Consider the following 26161-nt stretch of genomic DNA (forward strand, 5'->3'; position numbering starts at 1 on the left):
GTCATCAAGAAGAAGTCAATGGCACAGCCACTCTGGAAAACAGCTGACCAGTCTCTTAAAAACTAAACAGGCGACTGCCATATGACCCAGCAACTGCATTCCTACCTTCTCCAGGAGAAATGAAAACTCACGCTTAGGCAAAAAACAATACATGGATGTTCATAACAGTTTTATTCAAAATAGTTCTGGAAACCGGAAACCATCCAGATGTCCTTCCACCATGAAGCAAACTGTGGTACAACTTCACACACACACAACAAGTTAGATGATCTGCAAATTATGCAAAGTGGAAAAAATTCCAAATCGCAAGGGTTACCTACTACATGGTTCCACTTACATAGCCTTCTTCAAATAACAAATTACAAAGCTGGAGAGCTCATTAGTGGTGGCCAGGGGAGAGGGGAAAGGTGTGGCTGTAAAGGGGTGGCATGAGGGAACCCTATGGTGACAGGACGGGTTCTGGAGCAGTTGTGGTAGCGACTCTAGGAAGCTACACATGTGATAAAACTGCAGACAAATGTACACACACACACACACCCACACACACAGAGTACAGAGGCCCTCCCTGTACATTTTGCTTCACAAGTTCCTGTGAATCTAATTATTTCAAAAGAAAAAAGTTAAAAAGGAAAAGGTCAAACCTACATTGGTATGAAGGCCTCTAAGGGATTTCTCCCCTCCAACGAAATTCTGAAAAGAATGCATGTAAGGATAAACACAGATCTTACTGCTAGGATTTCCTACAAGTTAGTGAGTCATAAAATAGTCCAGCATATCCCAAACAACTTCATTCAGAGAGAGGTCAGGTAAGGCACTCCCAATCATTGCACCCGGGATACAAAGTGACACAGCAAGACGAATCCCAGAAAGCCATTGTGTAAAGCTACTTCCCCAATCTCCTGAAATTATAATTACAGGATGAGTTTGTACACGACTCCAGTATAACAAAACACTAAATGTCTAATATTCCATTTGCTTTATTCTTGCCTCTATGTTAAATCTTATCCAACTTTTCGCAGTTTCTCTATGAGAAATTTGCAAAATATACCTCAGGTGTACACAAGTCAATTAACTGTGAGAAGATCTCAGCCTAAAACTCTAACTGGGGTCTGAGAAGAGTTGATCGTGAGCCATTCTTATTACGATAAATTAGATTATCAGGAACACCCCTATCTGTGTAGCCTATACGACAGTAAAATCTTTTCTAGAGACATACAGACTGCTTGTCTATTCTTTGCAAGACACTGGCAGGATCTAGCTCAGGTAGCAGCAATCAGTGTCTTCATTACAAGTCCTGTTCCAAACTTATTTTTTTTTATTTATTTTTTAATGTTTATTTATTTTTGAGACAGAGCGTGAGTCGGGGAGGGGCAGAGAGAGAGAGATACAGAATCTGAAACAGGCTCTAGACTCTGAGCTGTCAGCACAGAGCCTGATGAGGGGCTCAAACCCATGAACCGTGAGACCGTGACCTGAGCTGACGTTGGAAGCCCAACCGACTGAGCCACCCAGGTGCCCCAATCCTGTTCCAAACTTATTAACAGCAGTCATTCTCACTGACCTTAAGCCTCAGATGGGTATTAAAAGGCAGATTCTGCACGGACACCCTGAGAGACTAAAGGGGTACAATACCAAGTTTGGGCATTTACTAGTTCCTACTCCCAGTTAAAGGCCAAGAGATCGGCACTACAAACTATATTCAGTATGAAGTTTACTCCTGACTCCCCATCTCTGTCCGATGCCCCTAACCTTCCTGTATATAATCTCCGACAGCGCTATACGGTACCTTTATGTTATACACCGGAAACTGATACATGTCAATTATATCTCAATTTTAAAAAACTTTTTCAAAAAGTGTATTTGAGTATTATTGATCCAACACTGTAGTATGTATAGGAACACAAGGACAGAGCAGCAAGATCAGTGCATAAGAAAACAATACACCTCATAACTGAACATCCATTATCTGTAAATTCGGGAAATCTCAGGAGAATGCTTGGATCCACCTAATAGTGGCTAGAGAAGGGTAAGTGGAAAGGTGAGACTCAAGGCAGGGCCAAGAGACACATACGATCTAGACAGACAGAGGACATTCCAGGTGGGGGACAGAAAAGAACAGATTCATGAAGGCAAGAATTTGCATGGTAAGCCCCGCAGAAATAATAGGACCACTGACCTAACTGGGTGGGGAGTGATGATAAAAATGTTTAAGGAGCCAGGGGTTAGGTTATGTGATGATCTGGCCAGGGAGTATGGATTCTGGATGAAAGCAACAGGGACTGCCCGCCTGGTTTAGCTGGTTACAAGGCAGGAGGCACAGAGGACTGGGTGGGGCGTGAAAGAGTATCACAGTTCAGGAGTGGGAAGGAAAAGAGAAACTAGCACCTGACAAACAAGTCACAGGAAGTATAACACTTCTTAGGAAAACTCCTTAATAAGCAAGTAAACAGGGGCAGCTGGGTGGCTCAGTGGGTTAAGCATTTAACTCTTGATTTCAGCTCACATCATGATCTCATGAACCTCATATCCGGCTCTGTGCTGACAGTGCAGAGCCTGCTTGGGATTGTCCCTCTCTCTCCTTCTCTCTGCCCTTCCTGACTTAAAATATATATATAACGTAAATATATATATATATATATATAACTTAAAAAAAAAAAGCAAGTAAACATACTCCAAATCATTAATCAAAGTGAAGGGGGTGGTAGTAAAGTGGTGCTTATTTTATTTTAATCGTATTTTCTAATTTATGTATATTTTTTGGTAAACAAACACTTTGTAAAAAAAAACATTTTTTTTTAATGTGAAAGTTAAGAGAAGTAATAATTTCAAGAAATGTGTAGTCCCCAGCATTAAATACCAAAGTGGTTAGGGATAAGAAAAGAGGTAAGGTCACTGAACTGGGTAAGGAAAGAATGATGAATGTTAAAAGTAAGTTGAAAGGGGCGCCTGGATGGCTCAGTCGGTTGAGCGTCCAACTTAGGCTCAAGTCATGATCTCGCGGTTTGTGAGTTCGGGCCCCGCGTCGGGCTCTGTGCTGACAGCTCAGAGCCTGGAGCCTGCTTCGGATTCTGTGTCTCCCTCTCTCTCTGCCTCTCCCCTGCTCATGCTCTGTCTCTCTCTGTCTGAAAAATAAATTTAAAAAATTAAAAAAAAAAAAAGTAAGTTGAAAGGCTCAATTATTATTTTCTGGTAAAGTTTTACTCTCAGTAACATGAAGACCTCACATTAAATATTGCTTAATGAATACTAAGTACCTAACAACAGTATGCCCAGTGCCGCTTCTTCTAATAACAAAAAATTTTCCCAAATAGAACTATGGGCATTGTCAAGCTTTTGGAGCTGGGAGCCTCTTGGAGGGCACAGTCTCCTACCCTTGTGTCTACAGGTGATGGAATGAATCTCGGACAGGCCTGGTCCCACGCTGGCCAGGCACAGCCAAAAACCCAGGTCTCCTGACTCCCACTCTGTGCTTTCTCCCCCCCCCCCCCCCCCCCCCCACCCCCGGCCGCATAAAAACTGCTTATTAGGTTCATTTGACAACTATGTATATCTGTGTAGGCTTCCCCTATAAGACTGGATTTTGGAAGTTACAATCAGAGTTCTGTGCATTTCCCCTTTTGCTGTTAAATGTTACATTAAAACCAACGTGCTAGGGTCAACACATTTGGGAAATCTTAGTGACTAAGACATGGCTTACTCACAGTTCTGGTGATTTAAACATTCAAATAATGACTACCCTATGTCTCTCTCCGTTTCAGTTTCATTACCCTTTCTGAAACTTCAGTCTTCCTTAAAATTAACAGTCGTTATTAAACACTAAGTCTCTACCATTTGTCTTTAACAGTCTACAACTAAAGCATTTCTCATAAAAAGAACTTAAAAAAATTTTTTTTTGGAGAGAGAGAGAGAGAAAGAGCATGAGCAGGGGAGGGGAGCAGAGGGAGAGATAAACAATCTCAAGCAGGTTCCATGCTCATCATGGAACCCGGTGGGGGGGGGGGGGGCTTGATCTCATGACCCTGGGATCACGACCTGAGCCAAAACCAAGAATCAGACGCCCAACGGGCTGAGCCACCCACGCGCCCTAAAGAGAACGTTTTAATGTTCAGCATTCATTATAAGGCTCCAACTACAAAATTATATTAATTCGTGAATTAATGACCTTGCTACTAAAAACCTGTAGTCAGGGGCGCCTGGGTGGCTCAATCGGTTGAGCGTCCGACTTCGGCTCAGATCATGATCTCGCGGTCCGTGAGTTCGAGCCCCGCGTCGGGCTCTGTGCTGACAGCTCAGAGCCTGGAGCCTGTTTCGCATTCTGTGTCTCCCTCTCTCTGGCCCTCCCCTGTTCATGCTCTGTCTCTCTCTGTCTCAAAAATAAAATAAACGTTTAAAAAAAAAAAAAAAAACAACCTGTAGTCATATGTAAGATCCAAGTAAACAAATCTGTCAGCCTGAAGTTCGGCTAAGCCTCCCTTGCCTTAGGCAAATATTGACTCTCACAAAGGTTCAAAGATATAATTTGCTGACATTATGGATCTTCCTCAAGGTAAAAATATAGCATTTCAATTTAGTACAGATCAATTTTCACATTTAATGGTGAAAAGGACACCATTATAAGATAAACTGCTTCTAGGTGATTTGTTTCTTGGGACCTACAGAGTATAACTTCATTTTATAATTTGATAAATTGAAATCACTGGTGAATTCTAAAGCAAACCGCTTGCTTGAAGAGTCATTATAATCACAGTACCGTGCAGCCATCAGGACATTCAACTGGTACCATGCACACAGTGCCAGCCTGTTGCAGAGAGAATATTGCACAGATTTAGATCACTGCACCAGCTTACCAGCAAGGAATCAGGTGGCCAATGGCAATGTTCCCCTTAAGACAAAAACAAACTCCCTCAAAAATAACAACTCCCCCCCCCCACACACACACTAGCATAAGGACCAATCTAAGGATAAAATACACTGATAAATAAACTGCATAAATTTAGGACTGCAATGACTCCTTACACTGCATTCCCAGCTGAGTCTTTATTTCTTCTTTAGCTCTGGAAGGGCAGTTGGTAGGTAAGGGATGCTTATATTCTGGACAAGCCTTTGACAAAATAAAAGTTTTAAAGGAATGGTAGCAGACACAGCTATGTAATTCCAAAAGTACCTAACTCAAGAGCTAGTCACGCTCTTTTATCTTTGACCTCTCCTTCTGTTTGTAGGCTCCCCTTGTACCCCTTTGGCGTTCAGCTCTGTACCAGCACCCCCCAGAGCCGGAGATTTGTAAAAATCTAACACAGTGAAAAGAACCTCGGAGGAAAGCTAATTCAGTCTCCTTTAACTCTAGGAATGTCCTAAGTATGCAGAGTCTGATTTTTAAGTTTTAGAGTAAGATTCCTTTCTCTTTTGGGGTTTTCAGAATCTGGTAAGATTTGGGGGCCTGGAATAACACACACAAACACAGAAATGCACCACATTTTGGATAAAACGTCACATGACTTCCAGTTCCCTTGTTAAAGTACCTCCTCTCCCAATTATGGGGTTCTCCATTACAGTAGTTTCCTTATTGGAGCTCTGCAAAGCTACTTAATTAAAAAAAAAAAAAAAGTTATCTAGGGGCGCCTGGGTGGCTCAGTCAGTTAAGTGCCTGACTCTTGATTTCAGCTCAGGTCATGATCTTGTGGTTCATGAGATTGAGCCCTGAGTCGGGCTCTGCATTGACAGTGCAGAGCCTACTTGGGATTCTCTCGCTCTCTTTCCCGGCTTCCGTGCTCTCTCTCAAAATAAATAAACTTTAAAAAAATAATAAAATAAATAAAAAGTTATCTAAAGTAAAACAACCTAAAGGCAGAATGTGGCTTTTAAGAATGTACTTCTACTTTAGCAAAGAAAACTTTGCCTGTTGCCCAAGCTGGATGACAGTTTTATTTCATATATAACTTCCTTGGCACTTTCTGCATAACTCCTACAATATACTGTTGTGAAAAGATTAAGGACATTATTGAAACAAAGCAGGAACTAAAAGACAACAATCAAAATGGAAAGCAATAATGAAATATTTTTTAAAATCTGTTTTAAAGAAAGCATTCTTGGGGCACCTGGGTGGCTCAGTCGGTTGAGCGTCTGACTTAAGCTCAGGTCATGATCTCGTGGTTCGTGAGTTCGAGCCCTGCATCAGGGTCGCCGCTGTCAGCACAGAGCCCACTTCAGATCCTCTGTCCCCCTCTCTCTCTGCCCCTCCCAGCTCACACACTCACTCTCAAAAACAAATAAACATTTTTTAAAAAAGAGAAAGTATTCTTATAACATTACAAGTTCCCCATAAAGAAATAAATGCATACCTCATTTTACTGCACTTTGCTTTACTGCACTTTGCAGATACTGCACTTTTCAACTTGAACGTTTGTGACAACAAGGAGTCAAGCAAGTCTATTGGTACCATTTCTCCAACAGCATTTGCTCACTTCAGGTCTCTGTGTCACACTGTGGTAATTCTTGCAATATTTCAAACATTTTCATTATTATTATATTTGCTATGGTGATCAGTGAACTCACTGAAAGCTCAGATAATGGTTAGAATTTTTTGGCGATAAAATATTTTACATTAAGGTATGCATATTTTTTAGACAACGCTATTGAACACTTCACTGCCTACAGTATAGTGTAAGCATAACTTTTATATGCACTGGAAAACCAAAAAATTCATTAGACTCGATATTCCCTTTATTGCGGCAGTGTGGAACCCAACCCACCATACCTGAGATATGCCTGTAAATGGATTTCAAAAAGAGACATTAGTTTTTATTCTTTCCCTCTTCTCCTTACGGTATGATGGAGAACAAGCAGGAATAGTCTACCAACTTTTGCGAGGCAAATTCATCTGCTCCTCTTCTCCACAACCCAGTAAAAAGTCTATCACCAAAATTTCTGGTTGTATTCTTTTCCAGGGGTATGGAATACAGTTTATTAGAGTATATATAAGGTAATGAGAAATTTTACTGTAGCTTTGCCATTTCTGATTAAACAGGAAAAAAACAGAACTGAAAATAGGAGATTTAAGAGGCAGGACACCAATACTGATGATGTCCTTAGAGCAGCAAGAATATTTCAGATGAATACTAATTCTTTTCTGTTCTACAGAGTTCTACTATTTATGTAGAAACATTTTCAGCTCTACTGCAGAGGAACACAGCTGACATCTAAAAGTCCTGTTCGAACTGACAAAAGAACAGAAAGCAGCACTTCTGGGCAGAAGGAACAGCTGATAACAAAGGAACAATGGCTGGAGGGAACCCCTGATGCCCGGTAAGAACTGAAAGGTTTCCAGTGTGAACTACCCAAAGTGAAGCTGGAAAGAGAGAGAGCCAGACCCTCTTGGGATCCACAGGCCACACTGTCACCTGCCTCCAAGTGATTCCCAAACTATTCCCAGATGTGATCGTTTTGATGATTCATAAGTAATGCCGGTTTTCTGACAGCTCTTTTTCTCTTTAATAAAAATAGGCCATCTGAGTTCCAAGAATGTTAAGTTCTGGTTATCGGAATTCTAAGAACTTAAGTTCTTCCTAAGGAAACCAACTGGCTATTTTTACTTGAGATGATTAAACAAAACCAACTTACAAACGTTCTAGGCAGTCTGATTTTTCCTCTTCCAGAAAATGGTCACCTTGGTTAAAACAGAACTTGGGATGTCAGCATGTGTGTAATGTGAATTAAAATTCAAAGGTGTTTTGACATTTTCACTACTAGGTTAAGGCGCGTTTACTGCCTAAAGTAAAACGGAAACTCAATAAAATTGAGGGAGAGGTATACCATGCCCTACTTTGGCTACCTGCACACAAATACAAGCTGTCCCTTTCACTTTGTACTTCGTACCCACATACCGCTCCTTCAGAGGTAATTCTTTTCCAGCCAACATAAGACATCTGGGAGACAATTTACTGAATACACACATCTCAATACCGTGAGGAGTAACGGAAGACTTTGTTCAACAAATTAAACTGCCCCATGGGCTCGTACCAGGAAAACCGCAAGAACCAGAGAAAGATAAACACAAAGCACGTCGTATCTAAACACAGGCATTTTGGACGATACTGCAGAGTAACAGCTGGGAGAGGAGACGAAGGTCGTAACAGATGATGGAGGGACAGAAGTCTAAGCGGCTGACTTGGGTTTTCCGACGCATTTCCTGGACCCGCGTAACACGCTCCGGGGCCCTAGGTCGTCCTCGGGGACCCAGCCGGGGAGACCCTGGGGCTGAGAGGCAGCCCGGCGGCAGGAGGTAACGCCCCCCTTTCCAGCAGACAGAGAAGGAACTGGGGGTGTGGAAACCGCCGCTTCCTGAACAACCAGGTCGAGGAGAAGCAGCTCGGCAGCCTCCCAAGCCCGCAGGCCGGCGGCCCCGGGGCCAGACCCCCTCTGCCCCGGCCAGGCTCGCCCGCCCCGGCCGCGGACTCACCAGCTGCAAGACTTTGAACAGGCGCCGATGCAACCGAAGCCGGCCTAGAGAGAAGTAGGCGGCCAGGCCGCTCCGGGCGCCCCTGGCAGGGCCCGGGTTCTCCTCAGTGGTGGGGCCGTACACCGCTCCATTCTCCATCGCCCAGGAACGCGGAGGCCGCACAGGTGGCGCCGCGAACTACACCGACTCCAGAAGGACCACCGGCCGGGCCGTCACTTCCTGGGCCTCCGCCCCCGCTTCCGCCCCCCCCCGCCCCGCCCCGCCCCCGCCCCCGCCCCCGCCCCCGCCCCCGCTCTAGCCCCGCCCCCGCCGCCCTAGGCCTTATCCATTTATCAAACTTCGTAAACATCTGAAGACTTTTCTTGCAGAGAGAACAGTTTGTCCTAAGGACCGAGTAAAGGAGGAGAGGAGATAAAGCTGGAGATGTAGGCAGAGGCCGCATAATGTAGAGGCCTTGAGGAGCAAGGAAAGCAATTAGGTTTCATTTTAAGCGCAAAGGATTGTCTGAAAGGACTTTCAGGATTGCTCCCTCCTGCATCTCTCTGAATTCCTTTTAGGCTTACTTGTCAAAATCACTGAGATTACTTGTCTCTTCCTTGTTCACCAGCTCCAACAGTCATATATTTTAATTTTGTGTAAATTTAAGGAAACTCATCAAGGAATGTAATTATATTTTAGCAACTGAAGTTGATTGAGTTACATGTCAGGCACACATTTTCTCCTCAACAATATAATGTAGGTACTATCATTACTTTCACTTTACAGACCAGCAAACTGGGGCCAAGAACCGGAATATATCCAAGCTCAAACAGCCTGGGGTAGCTGGAATGCAGGTCTCCGCAGTCTGACTCACAACCTTTGTTGCTAACCACGAACCCAGCAAACCTCTGCCTCTAACTCCATTAGGGCCTTAAAAGCCATAGAAGAGGAGAGAGGCCACTGCCGTCATCTACTTCCATATTTAATCTCTCCTCTTCTCCGTGGCCCCAAACCTCTCCTTCTTCTTCCTGTTATAGAACAAAAGCTTCTATTCAAATGAATAGAGACAAATAGATACTACTCTGTGGGGGCTGTGTACAGCCAGCCCAAAACTACCCTTCTGTCTTTGCGTAAATGTATTCTAAATGTCCTGCAGAGACCAGGCAGCCACCAATCCTGTTCAAGCAAACGAGGCCACTGTGTTTTCACCAGGACTACAAGGACTCACTGCCCTGTTATTCTTCAACTCACCATCATCCCAAATTACACACTATCCATGTCTGAAACTTACTTTGAAATTCATCCAAAAAACCAAGACAGGTTGATGAGCAGAGAGATGGATAAAAGGATAGACTTGTGATAAAGCCACTGCAGTAACATGTTAGTAGTGTAGTATATGGGTGTCCACTGTCCTTTTTTTTTAATGCAACTTTTCTGTGTGTTTGAACATTTTCAGAATAAAATATTTAGGGCAAGTTATATTTAAAAACAACAACTTAGGGGCACCTGGGTGGCTTAGCTGGTTAAGTGGCCGACTCGATTTTGGCTCAGGTCATGATCTTGCAGTTGGTGGGATTGAGCTCCTCATCAGGTTCTGCACTGACAGTGCAGAGCCTGTTTGGGATTTTCTCTCTCTTTGCCCCTCCCCCCACTTGTTCTCTCTCCCTCTCTCTCAAAATAAGTAAATAAACCTTAAAAAAAAAAAAAAAAACTTTGAGCAAGGAAAGAAGATGGACAGATTCTCTCAACCCTCTTGGTTTATTTAAGGTGCACTTGGGCAATGCTATAATGGGTCTCTGCTTCTCTCTGAATTTAGAAGAGGATAATCATTTAGCCTGTGATTCACAAACTTCGGATCCATAAGAGTCATCTGGGAGGCTAACTAAAAATAAAGATTCTTGGAGATCTACCCCCAAATTTCTGAATTTGGGTGGGTCTTGGAAATATACTTTTGTAACACGTTCTCCAGAGGATACTGGTGAGAAATCCATGCATATGGAGACACACTGTTTTAAAGTATGATAAGAATGAAAGACATTAGGTAGGAGACGGCAGAGGTACCATAACTTACTTTGTCTTGATTGATTGGGGGGGTGCCCGAATCAATTAGATTAAGGCACTAATATCCCTCCCGGTTAAAAAAAAAAAAAAGCAAACAAAAGGAAACGTGTGCATCACTTATGTTTTCTTAGTGAAAGACCAACTGAAGAGTTTGGGGTTTTGTGAACAAACGCTTGTGTTAGGGAGCCCATTTGATGGGCACATCCACATGGAAAAGTGTCATGTTTGTACATGGATAAACAACACTGAATAGTTAAATGCTGAGACTTGCCACACTGAACTGAAAATTTTTATTTATGGAGAAAAGATATACCAAAGAGAAAAAAGCCTCATTTCAATTTTGAAGACTATTCATTTTTCTCCTTTAAGTAGTTAATTTTTTAAATGAGGAATTAGGAAATATTCACAAAAGAGTTGGTTGGGAAAGTATAGTTTGATGAGATTTTAGACATTCAAAAAATAATGTGGTGCTACTTTTTTCAGTTGAGATTTTGATTGTTCAGCAGCCCCTACTCAAAAACATTCACTGTCCCTATTATCTATATTAGTACAGTTAGGCAATAATGTGGATACAAAGTTGGATCATAGATGAAGTCCCACAATGAGGCCACAGAAACGTCCATAAAGGACCATGTCATAAAACAGTGATATATGCCATAAAAAAAGAAACAAATTAAATGTTCTGGGAATTCAGAGCAGAGAGAAATAATTTGCAGCTGAAAGGATCAGCATGGTGGAGCTTCAAGCGGGGGGGGGGGGGGGGGTAGGGGGGGGGGTAAACGAATACTTACGTTTGGGGGGCACCTGGGTGGCTCAGTCGGTTAAGCAACCGACTCTGGATTTCAGCTCAGGTCATGATCTCACAGTTCAGTTCGTGAGTTTGAGCTCCACATCAGGATCTGCGCTGATGGCATGAAGCCTGCTTGGGATTCTATCTCTCTCTCTCTCTCAAAACAAAACAAAACAAAACAAAACAACAAAACCTTAAAAAAAAAGAATACTTATATTTGGACATGCAGAAACAGGACAGAAGGTATTGTAGGCAGAAAGGCAATGGGAAAGAAGGCAAAGGGAGTGCACACAGGCACAGAGAATGGAAGGGAGGAAGGACAAAGACTAGTCAAGGAAGACAACCTTGGAGTCAAATTTTGGAGGGCCTGAAAAATCAGGCTAAAGAACTGGGGCTTTCCTTTTATTAGCTGAATACTGAGGATCCACCAAAGGGGTTTGGGTTAGTGAAGTGAAATGACCAGAGCTCTTCCTTGGGGATGTTTTTCTGGCAGCCTCATATACACTGGATAGGTTACAAAGAGCCATGTAGGGGCTGTTGTAAAAGTTCAGGAAAGAGGGCACCGGGGCTTAAACTCAGACGGTAGTCATGGACACAAAGGAGAGGGGCTGGCTTGAAGAGAAGCTGTGGGAGGTAAAACCAGTGAGATATGGAGACTGATTTGTTTGAAGAGGAGGGAGGAATTGAAACAGGTGCTAAGGTTTCAAGCCCATGTAACTAAGAGACTGAAGGAAGGGTACTGACAGAGACAGAGAACCTAAGGAGTAATTAACTCTTGTAAGTGTCAAAGTATACATTTCAGAGTTAGAAAGTTAAAAAGAGTTGAGTTAAAAAGAGTTAAAAAGATGACTCTCACACAAGCATGCTTCAAAGATTTAACTGTTTAAGAGGAGGGTATGAGAGGCCTTGGTATGTGCATATATGTATATATATATGTACATATGTATACAGTGTTAAAAAATATACATTTAGGGGCACCTAACTGTGGCTCAGTGGGTCGAGTGTCAAACTCTTAGTTTCAGCTCATGATCCCTGGGGATCTCCCTACACCCCTCTCCTCTACTCGTGCACACACGCTCTCTCAAATTAAAAAAATATATATGTGTGTATATATGTAAACAGTGAAAGGGAAAAAATGCTAGAATATGTTTCTAGGTTAGACCCAAAACTGGCTAAAATCAGTAAATGTACAATAAAATTGTTGCCTTTGTGATTAACTCTAGCAGAGAGAAATCATTTTCACCTCTACCAGACAAAATCCACTTGTAGCTTATCAACCTTTTAAAAAAAATTTACTTATTTATTTATTTACTTTTGAGAGAGAGAGCATGCAAGTAAGCGAGGGATAGAGAGAGAATCCCATGAGGTGCAGAGACAGAGGGAGAGAGAGTGCGGAGCCCAGAGCGGGACTTGAGGTCACCCGAAGTGGGGTTTGAACTCACAAACCAAACGGTGAGATCATGACCTGAGCCAAAGTCGGATGCTTAACCGACTGAGCGACCCAGGAGCCCCTAGCTTATCAATCTTCTATAATGAATACCTAACTTCACAGACTCTGGGCCTAACTCAATAATAAATAGTAAGTCACATAAAATTTTCTTTCCTTAGACCAGTGATGAGCCTTTTTCTGTAAAGGGACAGATAGTAGGTCTTTCAGGTTATGAGGGACATGTAAGTCTGTGACAACCACTCAATTCCGCTGTTGTGGGTTGAAAGCAGCCATAAATGATATATAACTACATGCCATAACGCAGCTATATTCCAATAAAACTTTAAGAAAACAGGCCCTGGGCTGGATTTGGCTCGTGGCTTGCCGGCCCTGTTCCAGTTCTGTATTTCTCTAAATTGAATGATGATCATCGTCACCTGGACGACTTGTCAAACCACAGACTTCACCACAGGCTTCACCTCCACGGTTTTTGACTTGGCAGATCTTGAGCAGAACCCAATAATTTGTATTTCTATTAAGTTCCCAGTGATGCTGATGCCGCTGGTCCAAGATCGCACTTTGAGAACCACTACTCTAATATGATATATGGCATTTAAAGGGCACTCAATAATCCTTTGGCCTTATTTCCAGGTTTTGGATCATTTGTCTTAGCCAAAGGAAGATGAAGAACTCAGATTAGGACCGAGGTTTTAATGCCAGAGTGCCTCAAGTGGAGTTCCTGGTACCAATCGTTTCCAGTATGGATCTGGAGCATTGGAAGAGATAAGTCATTTGGGAGACACTCATAGAACTGACAGAAGCATACAAATGTTAAAGGGAAGCACCCACAGAGGCTAGAACTTTGGAAGGAGTGGGAGACAAGGTAAGGAGGAGGCAGAGAAATAAAGGAGTGTTTACACAGGGGGAGAACACAGGAAGTGGTGTCATTGGAAGGCAAAGAAAAAGTCTTCACGTTTTCCTTGCCAACATTTCCAAACACCCCCGAGTGGATGAGGTTGCCAGATATGCAAAGAAAAGTTTGGATCAGAGATCTAGGGATAACACCTTTTCAAGCTCCTCTCCCAACAAAACTAGAATAGAGAGGATAAGCAATGAATGGTCAATCTCCACATTTCATTTATACCAGCAGAGGGCCGCAAGGGCAAAGGAATGTTTATAATGCTTTTTGGTCCAGGGTTTCTCCCCTCTACAGTTAATTCCTCAGTAATGTTTGGGGGGCAAAAAACTGTGGATCACTTAGCTTCCTTGCTCTCATCAGTTGGGTATTTTAGTACAGGACGGTTTGATTAGTTGGGTGAGAGAAGCGATGAAGAAATGAGAAGCTTCTGATTGCTTGGGGAAGAGAGAACGAACGTGGGGTCCAGTTTGGGATTTGGATAACAGGAAGTCCCTGTCATCACAAGGCAACCCTTAACACAAAAACATGCCTCACAGTGTCATTAAAGATGATAGAAAACCGTCTGAGAATTTTTTCCTCGTTTTGATTAAATATTATTTTTTGCAAATGTGAAACATTAACAAAAAATCTCAAAGGAAAAACATACAAAAAGGTACGCTTAGAGAAGCGTTGCTCAGTCTTTGTCCCTTCCATCTCATTCCCACCCCACCTCCCTCTGCAGGTAACAAACTGTGATTGTTTCTGGTTATCTTTCCCGTGGTTCTTTAATGAAAAGAGACACATACCATCCTGGAAGTTGCTCCGTATCAGTTCATGGAAATCAGCTTCATTGTTTTTCCAAAATAATTGCACAGTACTCCATTGTGTGGTTGTACCACAGTTTATTCATCCAATTTCCTATGTACAGGCATTTGTTTCCAATACTTTGCAATTATAAATAATGCCACAGTGACTAACTGTGTGAACACTATTTTTGTATCGTCGGCTATGAATGTTCAGGGTAAGTTCCTAGGAATGTGATTGCTGAGTTTGAGTGTACAGTTTTATTAAATACTACGAATGTCCCTCACTAAGAGGTTGTATTGTTTTGCACTCCCAGGAGCAGCACATGAAGACACCTATTTCTCCATCACCTCTGCAGCAAAGTGCTGTCAAGCTTTTGAATTTTTTTTTCATTCAAATAAGGAGTAATATTTCAGTGTAGTTTTGATTTGCATTTCTTTCTAAGCAAAGTTAAACATATTTACATATGTTTGAGGGCTATTTTTACATTCTCTTTTACTTGTCTGTTCATGCCTTTTGCCTATTTATTTATAGTCTAGGGGGATTTTGCTTCTCTCACACCTATTTTAAGAGTTCTTCACATAGGGCCGCCTGGGTGGCACAGTTGGTTGAGGGTCTGGCTTCGGCTCAGGTCACGATCTCACAGTTTGTGAGTTTAAGCCCCGCGTCGGGCTCTGTGCTGACAGCTCAGAGCCTGGAGCCTGGTTTGGATTCTGGGTCTCCCTCTCTCTCTGCCCACCTCCCCCGCCCCACCCCCGCTTTCACTTTATGTTTCTCTCTCAAAAATAAATATTTAAAAAAATTAAAAAAGAAGAGTTCTTCATGTCTCAGGCATATTAGCCCTTTATCCGTGATAAATTGCAAATATTTTCTCTCCACATTTTATTTGCCTTTTGGATTTGCTTATGGCGCTTTTTGACATCATGTTTTTTCTTCAATCATTTTTATGTCCCTGAATTTAAAATTTTTATCTTATTACATGGGGATTGAGTTAAAGTTAGAAAGCCTTTTCCCACTCAGATGCAAAAGAATTATATATATATTTTTTAGTACTTGTATGATTTCATATTTTATACTTAGGTCTGATACATAATTTGGAGTTTATTCTTGTAACTGATGTCAGGTATGGGTCTAATTTCATCCTTACAAATAGCTAGCAGTTGATTTAATACCATATATATATATATGTATATATATATATATATATACACACACACCATATATAAATATATATATCCTATATGTGTATATATATATATATCCTGTATGTGTGTATATATATATATATATATATATATATACACACACACACATACACCCTGTATATATAATACCATATATATGGCTTTTTTGGGTAGAAACAAGCATACAAGGTAGTCGGCTTTTCAGAAATGGTCTAATTACACTAATACATTTAGGGTAATATCTAAAAATGCCTGCTTGAATAATTTATGCATGGGACTAGTATTTTAAGAAGTTTATGTAAATTAAAATTCCTTCCCTCGTGTCAATAAAAACTTAAATTCATGTAACACTTCACAGTCTATAAAGCACCTCCACAGCCTCTATCTTGTTTATCCTCACTCGTAACTCTACACCTGAGCAGGCTGTCCTCGCCACGATCCAGATGATGAAACTAAGGCTACAGGACAACAAATGACTCTTCCACAGTCATGTGATTAGCAAATGGGGTAGCCCGGCTCTTCTGGCTCTTTCTACTGTGTTCCAGCATCTTGGCACTGCGGCCTGGCACGTTTAGATTCCCATGGAGGTGGTGGCCAAGATGCTCAGACATCTTGCAGAGCAGGGCTGAAGTAAGTCTCTTCCCTGCAGGTTGACAGTGTGCTCCAAATATCAAGCAGTGGGAGAGCAGCGAAAGATGTGGTCAATACCTGCCATCTAGACAGTACTTAAGTCTGAGTGAAACTCGGAGAGTGATGTGCACGCAAACCAAACACAGAACGATACAAGACTAACTCAAGCTAACTATGGCAAAGCTGCAGTATTACAGACAAGAAGTATTTTAACAGAAAATGCTTGGAGGAGTCACATTCTACGGAACATCAGCCAAAATTTCTGAATCAAAGCCTTGTTTTACATTCTAAGTCTACACGGGGCAGACTCAAAGGAGTGATTTGGCTATCGGATTCCAAAGGCAGTTCTCAGGGTGATCAGAGGACTGCTAGAGGTCTTGAGACCTTTGCAAGGGTTCTGCGAGGTCAAAACTATTCTCATAAGACTACAGGAAGGTCATTTGCCTTTTTCATCGTGTGAACACTTGTTTGCCCTGCTGGTGGAATAAAACTACGAAGCAAGGCAGTAGCACCATACTGAATTTGTGGTCATTGTATTCTTCACCACTCCAGGTGGGGAGGGTGGGGGGTGGGAAGTGCCAATTTCACTTAAGAATTCCCTTGATGAAGATGTGAAAATTGTTATCTTATTGAATTGTAACCATTTAGTACCAGTCCTATTCAAATTCTGTGTGAGGGAATGGGAAGGGTACATACCTTACATCTGCTGTATACTGAAGTATAATGGTGTCTCAAGGAAAAGCATTTGTGCTACTCAATAGTTATACGCTGAACAGGCCACTTTATTTCACCATATTTTGGTCTTGTGACCAAAAAATTTGAGAATTGTGGTATTAGAATTTTAGAAAAAAATCTTATTTTTTTATTTTTAAAAATATTTTAGTGTTTATTTATTTTTGAGAGACAGAGGGACAGAGACAGAGCATGAGCAGGGGAAGGGCAGAGAGAGGGAGATAGAATCTGAAGCAGGCTCCAGGCTCCAAGCTGTCAGCAGACCCCAATGCGGGGCTTAAACCCATGAGCCAAAGTCAGATGCTTAACTGACTGAGCCACCCAGGCACCCCAAGAAAAAGATCTTAACGCAAGAGAAGACAGAATTAGTAGACTAATTCTAAAAAGATTTTGGTGATAAAGTGGGATCAAGGTACTACTCTGCCCCAAATGTATATGTGTGTATATACGTGTGTGCGAATTTCCTCCTCTCCCTCTCTATAGCCACAGTTTCAGAAAATGGATAGTAACAACTTTTGTGTCTCAAAGTGTGATTATTTCCATCTATTCTCTAGTTATCTGAGAAACATCTTTTTTTTTTCAATATATGAAATTTATTGTCAAATTGGTTTCCATACAACACCCAGTGCTCATCCCAAAAGGTGCCCTCCTCAATACCCATCCCCCCCCCCCCACCCCCCCCCCCCACCCCCCATCAACCCTCAGTTTGTTCTCAGTTTTTAAGAGTCTCTTATGCTTTGGCTCTCTCCCACTCTAACCTCTTTTTTTTAATTATATTTTTTTGAGAAATATCTTGAAAAATATTCTTGAATTCCATGTATTTCTTCATATTACTTCATGTATTTTTCATTGTATGTATGGATTACATGTTTTCCTAAAAGTCCCTGAAATAATTATGATCACAGGGTTAAGTCCTACATATTCAGCAAGAGTTCCCGGATGTCACTGACTGTAATCCTATTTCAGCATAGAGAACTATTTGGTAAGGACATTGAAAAGGTGTTACGGGAAGGAGGAACTTCCATATCCCAGTATTTTGGAACCTGAAAAAGTAGTTTTTCTAAAAAATGAAGCCCAAATAAGAAAACTGTAATGGATATTACCATTTGTGCTATTAAGTTCCACAAAGGGCCTTGTAAATTGATGTCTGATAGTTTTGAGGAACAAAATTGACAAGTATCACACCAATCTTTCACAAAGTCTTTACAAAGAATACAAAAAGAAAATACTTCCCAACTTGATTTATGAGGTCAACATAATCTTGATATCAAACACTGACAGAAACATGATGGGAAATGAAAATTACAGGCCAATCTTTCTCAGGTGCAGAATGCAAAATCCTAATAAAATGTTAGCAAACCAAATCCAGCAATATAACAAAACTAATACATCAGGATCAAGTTAGATTTATTTCAGGAATACAAAGTTGGCTTAATATTTTTAAAAGGTAATGTAAATGATACCATTAACAGAAAAAAAAAAAAGAAAATGATTATCTCAATAAAGAAAAAAGCATTTTATAAAATTCAACACTCATTCATGATAAAACTCATGATATAAAGTAACTAGGAAAGAAGAGAACTTTCTTTCTTTGATAGAGTATCTACAAAAAGCATGCAGTAAACAGACTTAATAGTGGAATATTAAAAGCTTTCATTCTGAGGTGGGGAACAAGATAAAGATGCTTCCTCTCACTGGTTCAACAGTATTCTGTACTGGGGTACAGGAGTCATAAAGCAAGACAACATTAAAAAGGAGGAAATAAGACTCATAATTTGCAGATGACATAATTCTATGTAGAAAAATACATAATAAATTACACATAACCATTACATTAATAAAGGAATTTGAATAAGGTTTCTGGATAATATGACAAAGATGTAGTTCTATACACCAGCAACAAATAAAATGAAACTTTAAAAGGATGCCATTTACGATAGCATCGAAAAAATTCAGTGGAAAAAATAATGTACCAACAGGAGGTGCAAGAGGATACATTGAAAAATGTAAATATTGCTAGGAGAAAATGAAGGAAACCTTTATAAGTGGGAGGATATTTCTGTGTACAGTTTGGAAGATGTTTTAAAGATGACAGTTATCCCCAAATTGATCTATAAATTCAATGCAATGTCAATCAAAATGTAGGGTGTGTGTGTGGGGCGGGGGGGGGGGGGGGGCAATGGCCCAGTAAATGGAAATGCAAAGGGTCAAGAATAGCAAAAACAATCTTAAAGAGAAACAATACCGGAGGCCTTAGGTTACCAGATAAAGGACAGAAACTGAGACTGTAGTATCAGTACAGTCTAGGCAAACTGGCAAATAGAAGAGAACAGAATGCCCAGAAACAGAAGTATACATAGATGGACAGTTAAATTATGACCAAGGGGGGACTACAGCAAAGTGAAGAAGGATGAGTCTCCCAACAATGGTACTGAATTAATTGAACACCCACAGTTTAAAAAAAAAAAAAAAGAATCTTGTCCCCTACTTCATACCATGCAGAGAAATCAATCCTAGGATTGTAGAAAAGTAAAACAATAAATCTTTTAGAAAAAAAAAAAAATTATAGAATATCATCACCTTGAGGGTAGGCAAGGATTTCTTTAAAACAGATGATAAAAGCGACAGCCATAAAGAAAAGCTGACAAATGGAATATTAAAATCAGTAACTCCTATTCATCAAAAGATACCAGAGAGAGAAAAGGCAAACCACAAAATGAGAGAAGATATTTACAATATGTATCTGACAAGAACAAGCATCCTGAATATGTAAAGAATAAGTCAGTAAGAAAAAGTCAGATAGTTTCCCCCTCATCTTCCCCCCTACTCCCTCCCCCCGCAAAAAAAGAAAAAGAAAAAGGACAAGACTCTTAAGATTCTTAAAGAGGTACTTTACAAAAGAGGGTATCTATATGGCCAATAAACATAAAACATGCATTAGGTATCAAGGAAATACAATTAAAACCACCACGAGGTCCTACTGTATACTTGCCAGAATGTCTAAAATTTAAACAATAGACCACTATTTCTGTCTCAATGCATTTGCCTATTCTGGACATTTCATGCAAATGGAATCCTATATCGTGACATTTTGTGACTACCTTCTTTCCCTTAACAGTATGTTTTCAAGGTTTACCCATGTTGTATCATGTATCAATACTTCATTCCTTTTTATAGCTGAAAAATATCCCATTGTAGGCTATGCCACATTTTGTCTATCCATTTGTTGGTAGATGTTTGGGTTGTTTGCGCCATGCGGCTATTATGAGTAATGCTGCTGTAACCATTTGCATACAAGTTTCTGTGATGCAAATGTTCTCAGTCTGTGGGGTATGTATCTAGGAGGGGCATTGCTGGGTCATAAGGTAACTATGTTTAATCTTGGGAGGAGCCACCACATTGTTTCCCAAAGTGGCTGCCGGTTTTACATTTTACATTCCCACCAGTGATGTATGGGTGTTCTGATTTCTCCACATCTTCGCCAACACTCATTTTTTGTTTTGGCTGTGAAGTGGTACCTCACTGTGGTTCTGATCCGCATTTCCTCACCTGCTAATAAGAATAAGCATCTTTTCTTGTGCTTGTCATTTGTGTATCTTTTTCGGAGAAATGTCTATTCAAATCCTTTGGCCATTTTCACATTAGGTTACCGGTCTTACCATTAAGTTGTTAGAATTCTTTATGTAATGTGAATACTAGACTCTTTAGATATATATTTTGCAAATATTTTCTCCCAGGAATGGACTTTTTTTTTTTTGATATTTTATTTTTATGTAATCTCTACACCCACCGTGGGGCTTAAACTCTACTGACTGAGCCTGCCAGGCACCCCAGGAATGGAAATTCGTATAACCATTTTGGAAAAACTGTTTGGCATTATCTACTAAAGCTGAATATACCACATAGCCCATGGACCCAGCAATCCACATCTACACATACACTCAGTAGAAATGAGAACTTATTTTCCACAAAGCACATTTGAGAGTGTTGGTAACAGCACAATTCACAATAGCAATTGAAAAATTAAAAGTCACCCAAACATCCTATAGGTAGGCCTAAATATGGTCCTACAAAGACGTCCATATCCTAATCCCTGGGACCTGTGAATGTTACCTTATTAGGCAAAGGGACTTTGCAGATGTGATTAGGATTTTGAGAGGGTGAAACCAGACTTCCAGTTTCCAAGCCAACAAGTAAGGAGTTTGAAAGTCATCTTTCCACCCTAACAAGCAAAATGCTGAACTGAAAATTCAACAACTCTTTTTAGATTTGTCAGAGAAGTGAGGTCCCAGGGCCAATCCTTGTCCCCCAAATTGGAAACTGGCAAATGGACCAGAACAACTTGTTTAACTAGAAACTCCCAAGCAGAAACCTCTGAGGGAGACAGTACTGGGGTAGGAAAGCCTGAACTATAGTTGACAAGCTGCTGGTGGCTCAGAGTAGACAATTCTGTGAACTAAAAATCCCTGGTCTAGGGGAATCCCCCACTTTTGTGACTTTTACCTCCAGGAGTTCTATCAGGATCTCAAAGGGAAAAAATCAGAGAAAAACTCCCTGGTGTTCCCCATCCAGCCATCCAGTCCCACCTAAGGGGTAGGGGTTTGTGGGTGGAGATGGGGACTGAGAAGCACTTGTGAAGTTCACAGCCCAGGGGCACAGGCTCACTGAGACCTAATCATAGGACTACAGAATGCTTCCCCTCTCCCCAACATCTTACCACCACATTACTAAAGGTCTATTCACTGGACTTCTTTTTACCCAGTACATCATGTCCAGCTATCAACAGAAAATTATAAGGCATAGTAAAAGGCAAAAAGTAGTTTGAAGAGACAGAGCAAGTGTCAGAATCAGATTCAGATATGGCAGAGATGATGAATTATCAGGCCACAAATTAAAAAATGACTATGACTGGGGTGCCTGGGTGGCTCAGTCAGTTGAGCATCCGACTTAGGCTCAGGTCATGATCTCACAGTCTGTGAGTTTGAGCCCCATGTCGGGCTCTGTGCGGACAGCTCAGAGCCTGGAGCCTGCTTTGGATTCTGTGTCTCCCTCTCTGTCCCTCCCCTGCTCATGCTCTCTCTGTCAAAAATAAATAAACATTAAAAAAAATTAAAAAAAATAAAAAAGAAAAACAATTATGATTAATATGCTAAGGGCCCTAACAAAAAAAATAGGCAACATGTAAGAATAGATGGGTAATATAAGCAGAAAGATGGAAATTCTAGAAAATAACCAAAAAGAAATGATAGAGATTCAAACAAACAAACAACACAAACAAACAGAAATGAAGAATGCTTTCCGTGGGCTAATTAGTTGACAGGACATGACTGAGGAAAGAATCTCTGAGTGACAGTATATGTTAAAAGAAACTTCCGAAATGAAAAAGCAATGCAACAAAAGGCCGGGGGGGGGGGGGATGGAATAGAATATTCTAAAACTGTTAAGACTACAAAGATGTAACATATACATAATACAGAAGAAAGAACAAAATAAATCTTTGAAGCAGTAACGACTGAGAATTTCCCCCGAATTAATGTCAAGACACTAAACCACAGATCCAGAGAGTTCATAGAACACTAAGGATAAATCCCCAAAAAACTATGCCTAGGTATATCAAACTGCGCGACAAAAAATCTTGAAAGAAGCCAAAGGAAAAAAAAATCTATGGAGAAGCAAAGATAAGAATTATATCCAGTTTCTCTTCAGAAACCAGGCTAGTAAGGAGAGTGAGTGAGGTGTTGAGGGAGCTTACATTGGATTGCTCAGGTGGGCCCAAGTTAATCACACGGATGCTGGCACGAGGGAGGTAGCAGGTTCAGGGCGAGAAGTGATGTGACGGAAGCACCGGGTTGAAGATGCCATGTCTTGAAGATGGAGAAGGGACCAGGAACCCAAGGAATGCAAGCAGCCTCTAGAAGCTAGAAAGGAAGGAAGAGATGCTCCTTGGAGCCTCCAAAAGAAACCAGCCCTGCCGACCCCTTAACTTCAGCCCAAGTAAGGCTGATTTTGGACTTCTGACCCCCAGAATGGTAAAATAATAAAACTGTAGTGTTTGAAGCAACTGAAATTTGGTAACTTGTTACAGCAGCAATAGGAAACTGATATACCTCCATCAGTAGCATAATGGATAAATTGTAGCGTATTTGCATGGTGGAGTATTATGGCGCAATGAGAAGGGATAATTATTGCTACATGTATTTGATGTGTCACAGAACTAATAAAGAAACCTTTCACAAAAAGAATATCAACTCTAAGATTCCATTTACATAAAGATTATAAATAAATAAAACTTATCTATGCCTGTGCAAGTTGGGATAGTGGTCACTTGGCAGGCAGGGGTCCTAATGAGGGGCACACAGAAGAACACAGGAGCCACTAACATCTTTCTTGATCGTGGCGCCGATTAAGAGGTATTTCAAACCATATAACCTGAATTTGCACACTTTTCTGTACTGTATACCTCAATAAAAACTGCTTAAAAACAAAACAGAAACAATTAAGTAGTTTAAAAACAAATTTCCTTGCAAAAAATAGGATCAAAAATTGGTTTAAGGTTTAAACAGGGTAAACACAAGGTTTTAGATTAGTTAAAACTGAATACCATATAAAATGAACACTGACAGTTATTTCAGCTGATGACTCAATTCCAAGGATATTCTAGTACACCTCCAATGTCACACAGAGAAAAATGAGTTGGTCTAGACATGCAAACACAGCAGACATGATGCACAGGCAGCAATTTTCTTTCTGTCATTAGTTTTACTTAAAGTACTAGTTCAGAAAAACTGGTCTTTATAACACCATGACTGCAGAACCCTTTCCAGACTAAAGGTTCTATCAGAGGCATTTTTCATCTTCCATTTCCTCAAACAAAATGTTTTTACAAATTAGTTTTTCCGTGCCCATGAACAACCTAAGTTTTTCCCACCTTGAAACAAATCATTACCCTCTCATGTTATTTTAACACTTATATTCAACTATTAGGAGCCAAATACTATTTAAAAGTAAAGGTTTTAAACTCCTAACGAAAGGATTATGTTAGATAGTAGGGATATTGTCCTTAAACATTTTTGCTGAAAAAAAATCTTTGGAATATATATTTTAAAGTAATAATGAAGGCCAATATAAGGGCAGTAGCCATTTTTTCCCAGTTATCTGTAATGATTCAGTAAGTTAAATGTACGTATGTTCTTTAGGCAAACTTCATAAGAAGTCAAATTGTTCTTATGAAGGTTCTACAACAAGCATTTAAAAACAGTATTGAAAATTCAGGTGGAACTACTAACAACAGGTGTTCTCACCCGTAAGAGAGGAGCTATGTGTTAGTGCATTCGCCAAGCTTTTAAACAGCTTCTGCCCAATAAATAATGATAAAAGGCTATATTTTTATCTACCAGAAATGCTGACATAAGATTCTGTAGTTCAAGACATGCTTGTGGAGAAGACGTGTTGATCAAGGTAAACTCCCAACTTAAGGAAACTTAAGGAATCTTACGTATTCACTTGTCTCTTACAAAGATCAGAATGCTTAATAACCCTATAAAGTCAAATACCTTAAAATACTAATGAATCTTATTCATGGTCTGATAAATACAAATTATATATAAGAGAATGCAACAAGTTATTTGAACTTGAATGCAGAGAATAAATACTTTATTAACTGATTACAGTTGAAAGTCACAAACAAAAAAGGGGTATATTAAGGCAGAGCCATATATATATCTATATCTATATATCAATACAGATATAGATAGACAAATCCAAAGACTGTTACCTCTTTACATTTTAATAACCTCTGCATTTTTCTTTTATGCATTTAGGCAGTGTGCTTTCTTTCTTCTCAGTTAAAGAATGAATCTTGGCCAATATTTTAAAATTCCATTTTGATGACAACTTACAGGATCATGGATCGAAACAATGACTAGTGTATAAAATGCTATCTGATAGTTTTCTCAGCATATTCCATGTGTGGTGGTATATTTACGTTGGTGTGGAAAATCTGACAATTGATCATTTTCTCTTTTCCAGCAAAACTAATACATAATTTTTCAAATGATTTTAATAGTCTTAACTAAAATAAGTTTGGACTTTCAAGTCAGTCAAATGCCCAAAGCATATTATTTTCTGCCTTTTCCTAAACCCTCCCATGTTCTAAATAGCCTTTAGAGTATGATCACGTGGCTGTATTTCAGATCTATAAATTTTGAGTTTTTCAAAATCCAAAATTATTTCCTTATGCAAAGTGGCAATGCAAACAGCAATCCTACATAATGTAGAATAATTTTTCTTCTGTATAGCTTCCTTTTATAAAAAATGGGCAACCACAAATAAAAATTAAAAAAAAAAAAAGAAATTTAGTCCATCTGAAAAAGCACTCCAGTTCCTTAATTCCACTTTTGAAGGAGAAGGCAGAGGCAAGTTTACATTATCCCAGAAAACTGAATAAATGGCTTTATTTGGTATCTTCAAGAAGCTTCTCCTTCCGTAGGAGATGTAGGTGTCGTAGGGGAAACTGTAACTGGTTTGCGTGCAATTCTGTCTAGTTCCGCATGAACATCTGATAGGACAGGCTTCTGGCCTACATTGAAGGACAAGAAACAAGATTTAGATAGAAGTCAAAGTATCTTTTACACCAATATTTCTTCATTTAAAAACTGCCAATGGTTTCATTAACTTTACCCAGCATGCTAAGTTATATAAACATCTTTAATTTAAAAAATCCCCTCAAAAAAAAAAAATCACCTCATTTTATTTATTATTTATTAAAAAAAAATTTTTTTTAAGTTTATTTACTTACTTTGAGAGAGAGAGAGAGAGAGAGAGAGAGAGAGGCAAAGAGAGGATCCCAAGCAGGTATGTGGGTTTGAGCCTCATGTCAGGCTATGTGCTGATGTGTAGGGCCTGCTTGAGATTCTCTCTCTCTCTGCCCCTCCCCTGCTCATGATCTCTGTGTCTGTCTGGCTCTCTCTCAAAATAAACTAAAAAAAAAAAAAAAAAAAGATGCTTAACTGACGGAGTCACCTAGGCACCCCTAAATCCCCTCATTTTAAATTATAGGGTCTGTTACCAAATGCAAATAAAACTAGTACCTATCAGGGGTGCCTGGGTGGCGCAGTCGGTTAAGCGTCCGACTTCAGCCAGGTCACGATCTCGCGGTCCGTGAGTTCGAGCCCCGCATCAGGCTCTGGGCTGATGGCTC

At 40.3% G+C, this 26161-nt stretch overlaps 2 protein-coding genes across 2 annotated transcripts in view; both read right to left on the reverse strand.

Moving 5' to 3' along the window:
• CMTM6 (CKLF like MARVEL transmembrane domain containing 6) overlaps window positions 1-8665 on the reverse strand; it is a 28488-nt gene extending 19823 nt beyond the window's left edge. The window contains exon 1 of the mRNA XM_049629913.1: window positions 8456-8665. Within this exon, the coding sequence (XP_049485870.1) occupies window positions 8456-8593 (138 nt within the window). The 5' untranslated portion in view covers window positions 8594-8665. The remainder of the gene's footprint in view (window positions 1-8455) is intronic.
• A 9487-nt stretch (window positions 8666-18152) lies between these two features.
• The window catches only part of DYNC1LI1 (dynein cytoplasmic 1 light intermediate chain 1), a 43432-nt gene continuing 35423 nt past the window's right edge, over window positions 18153-26161 (reverse strand). The window contains exon 13 of the mRNA XM_049629901.1: window positions 18153-25540. Coding sequence (XP_049485858.1) covers window positions 25428-25540 — 113 coding nt within the window. The 3' untranslated portion in view covers window positions 18153-25427. The remainder of the gene's footprint in view (window positions 25541-26161) is intronic.

Source organism: Panthera uncia, chromosome C2 (genome assembly GCF_023721935.1).
Source record: "Panthera uncia isolate 11264 chromosome C2, Puncia_PCG_1.0, whole genome shotgun sequence".
NCBI classification, from domain to species: domain Eukaryota; kingdom Metazoa; phylum Chordata; class Mammalia; order Carnivora; family Felidae; genus Panthera; species Panthera uncia.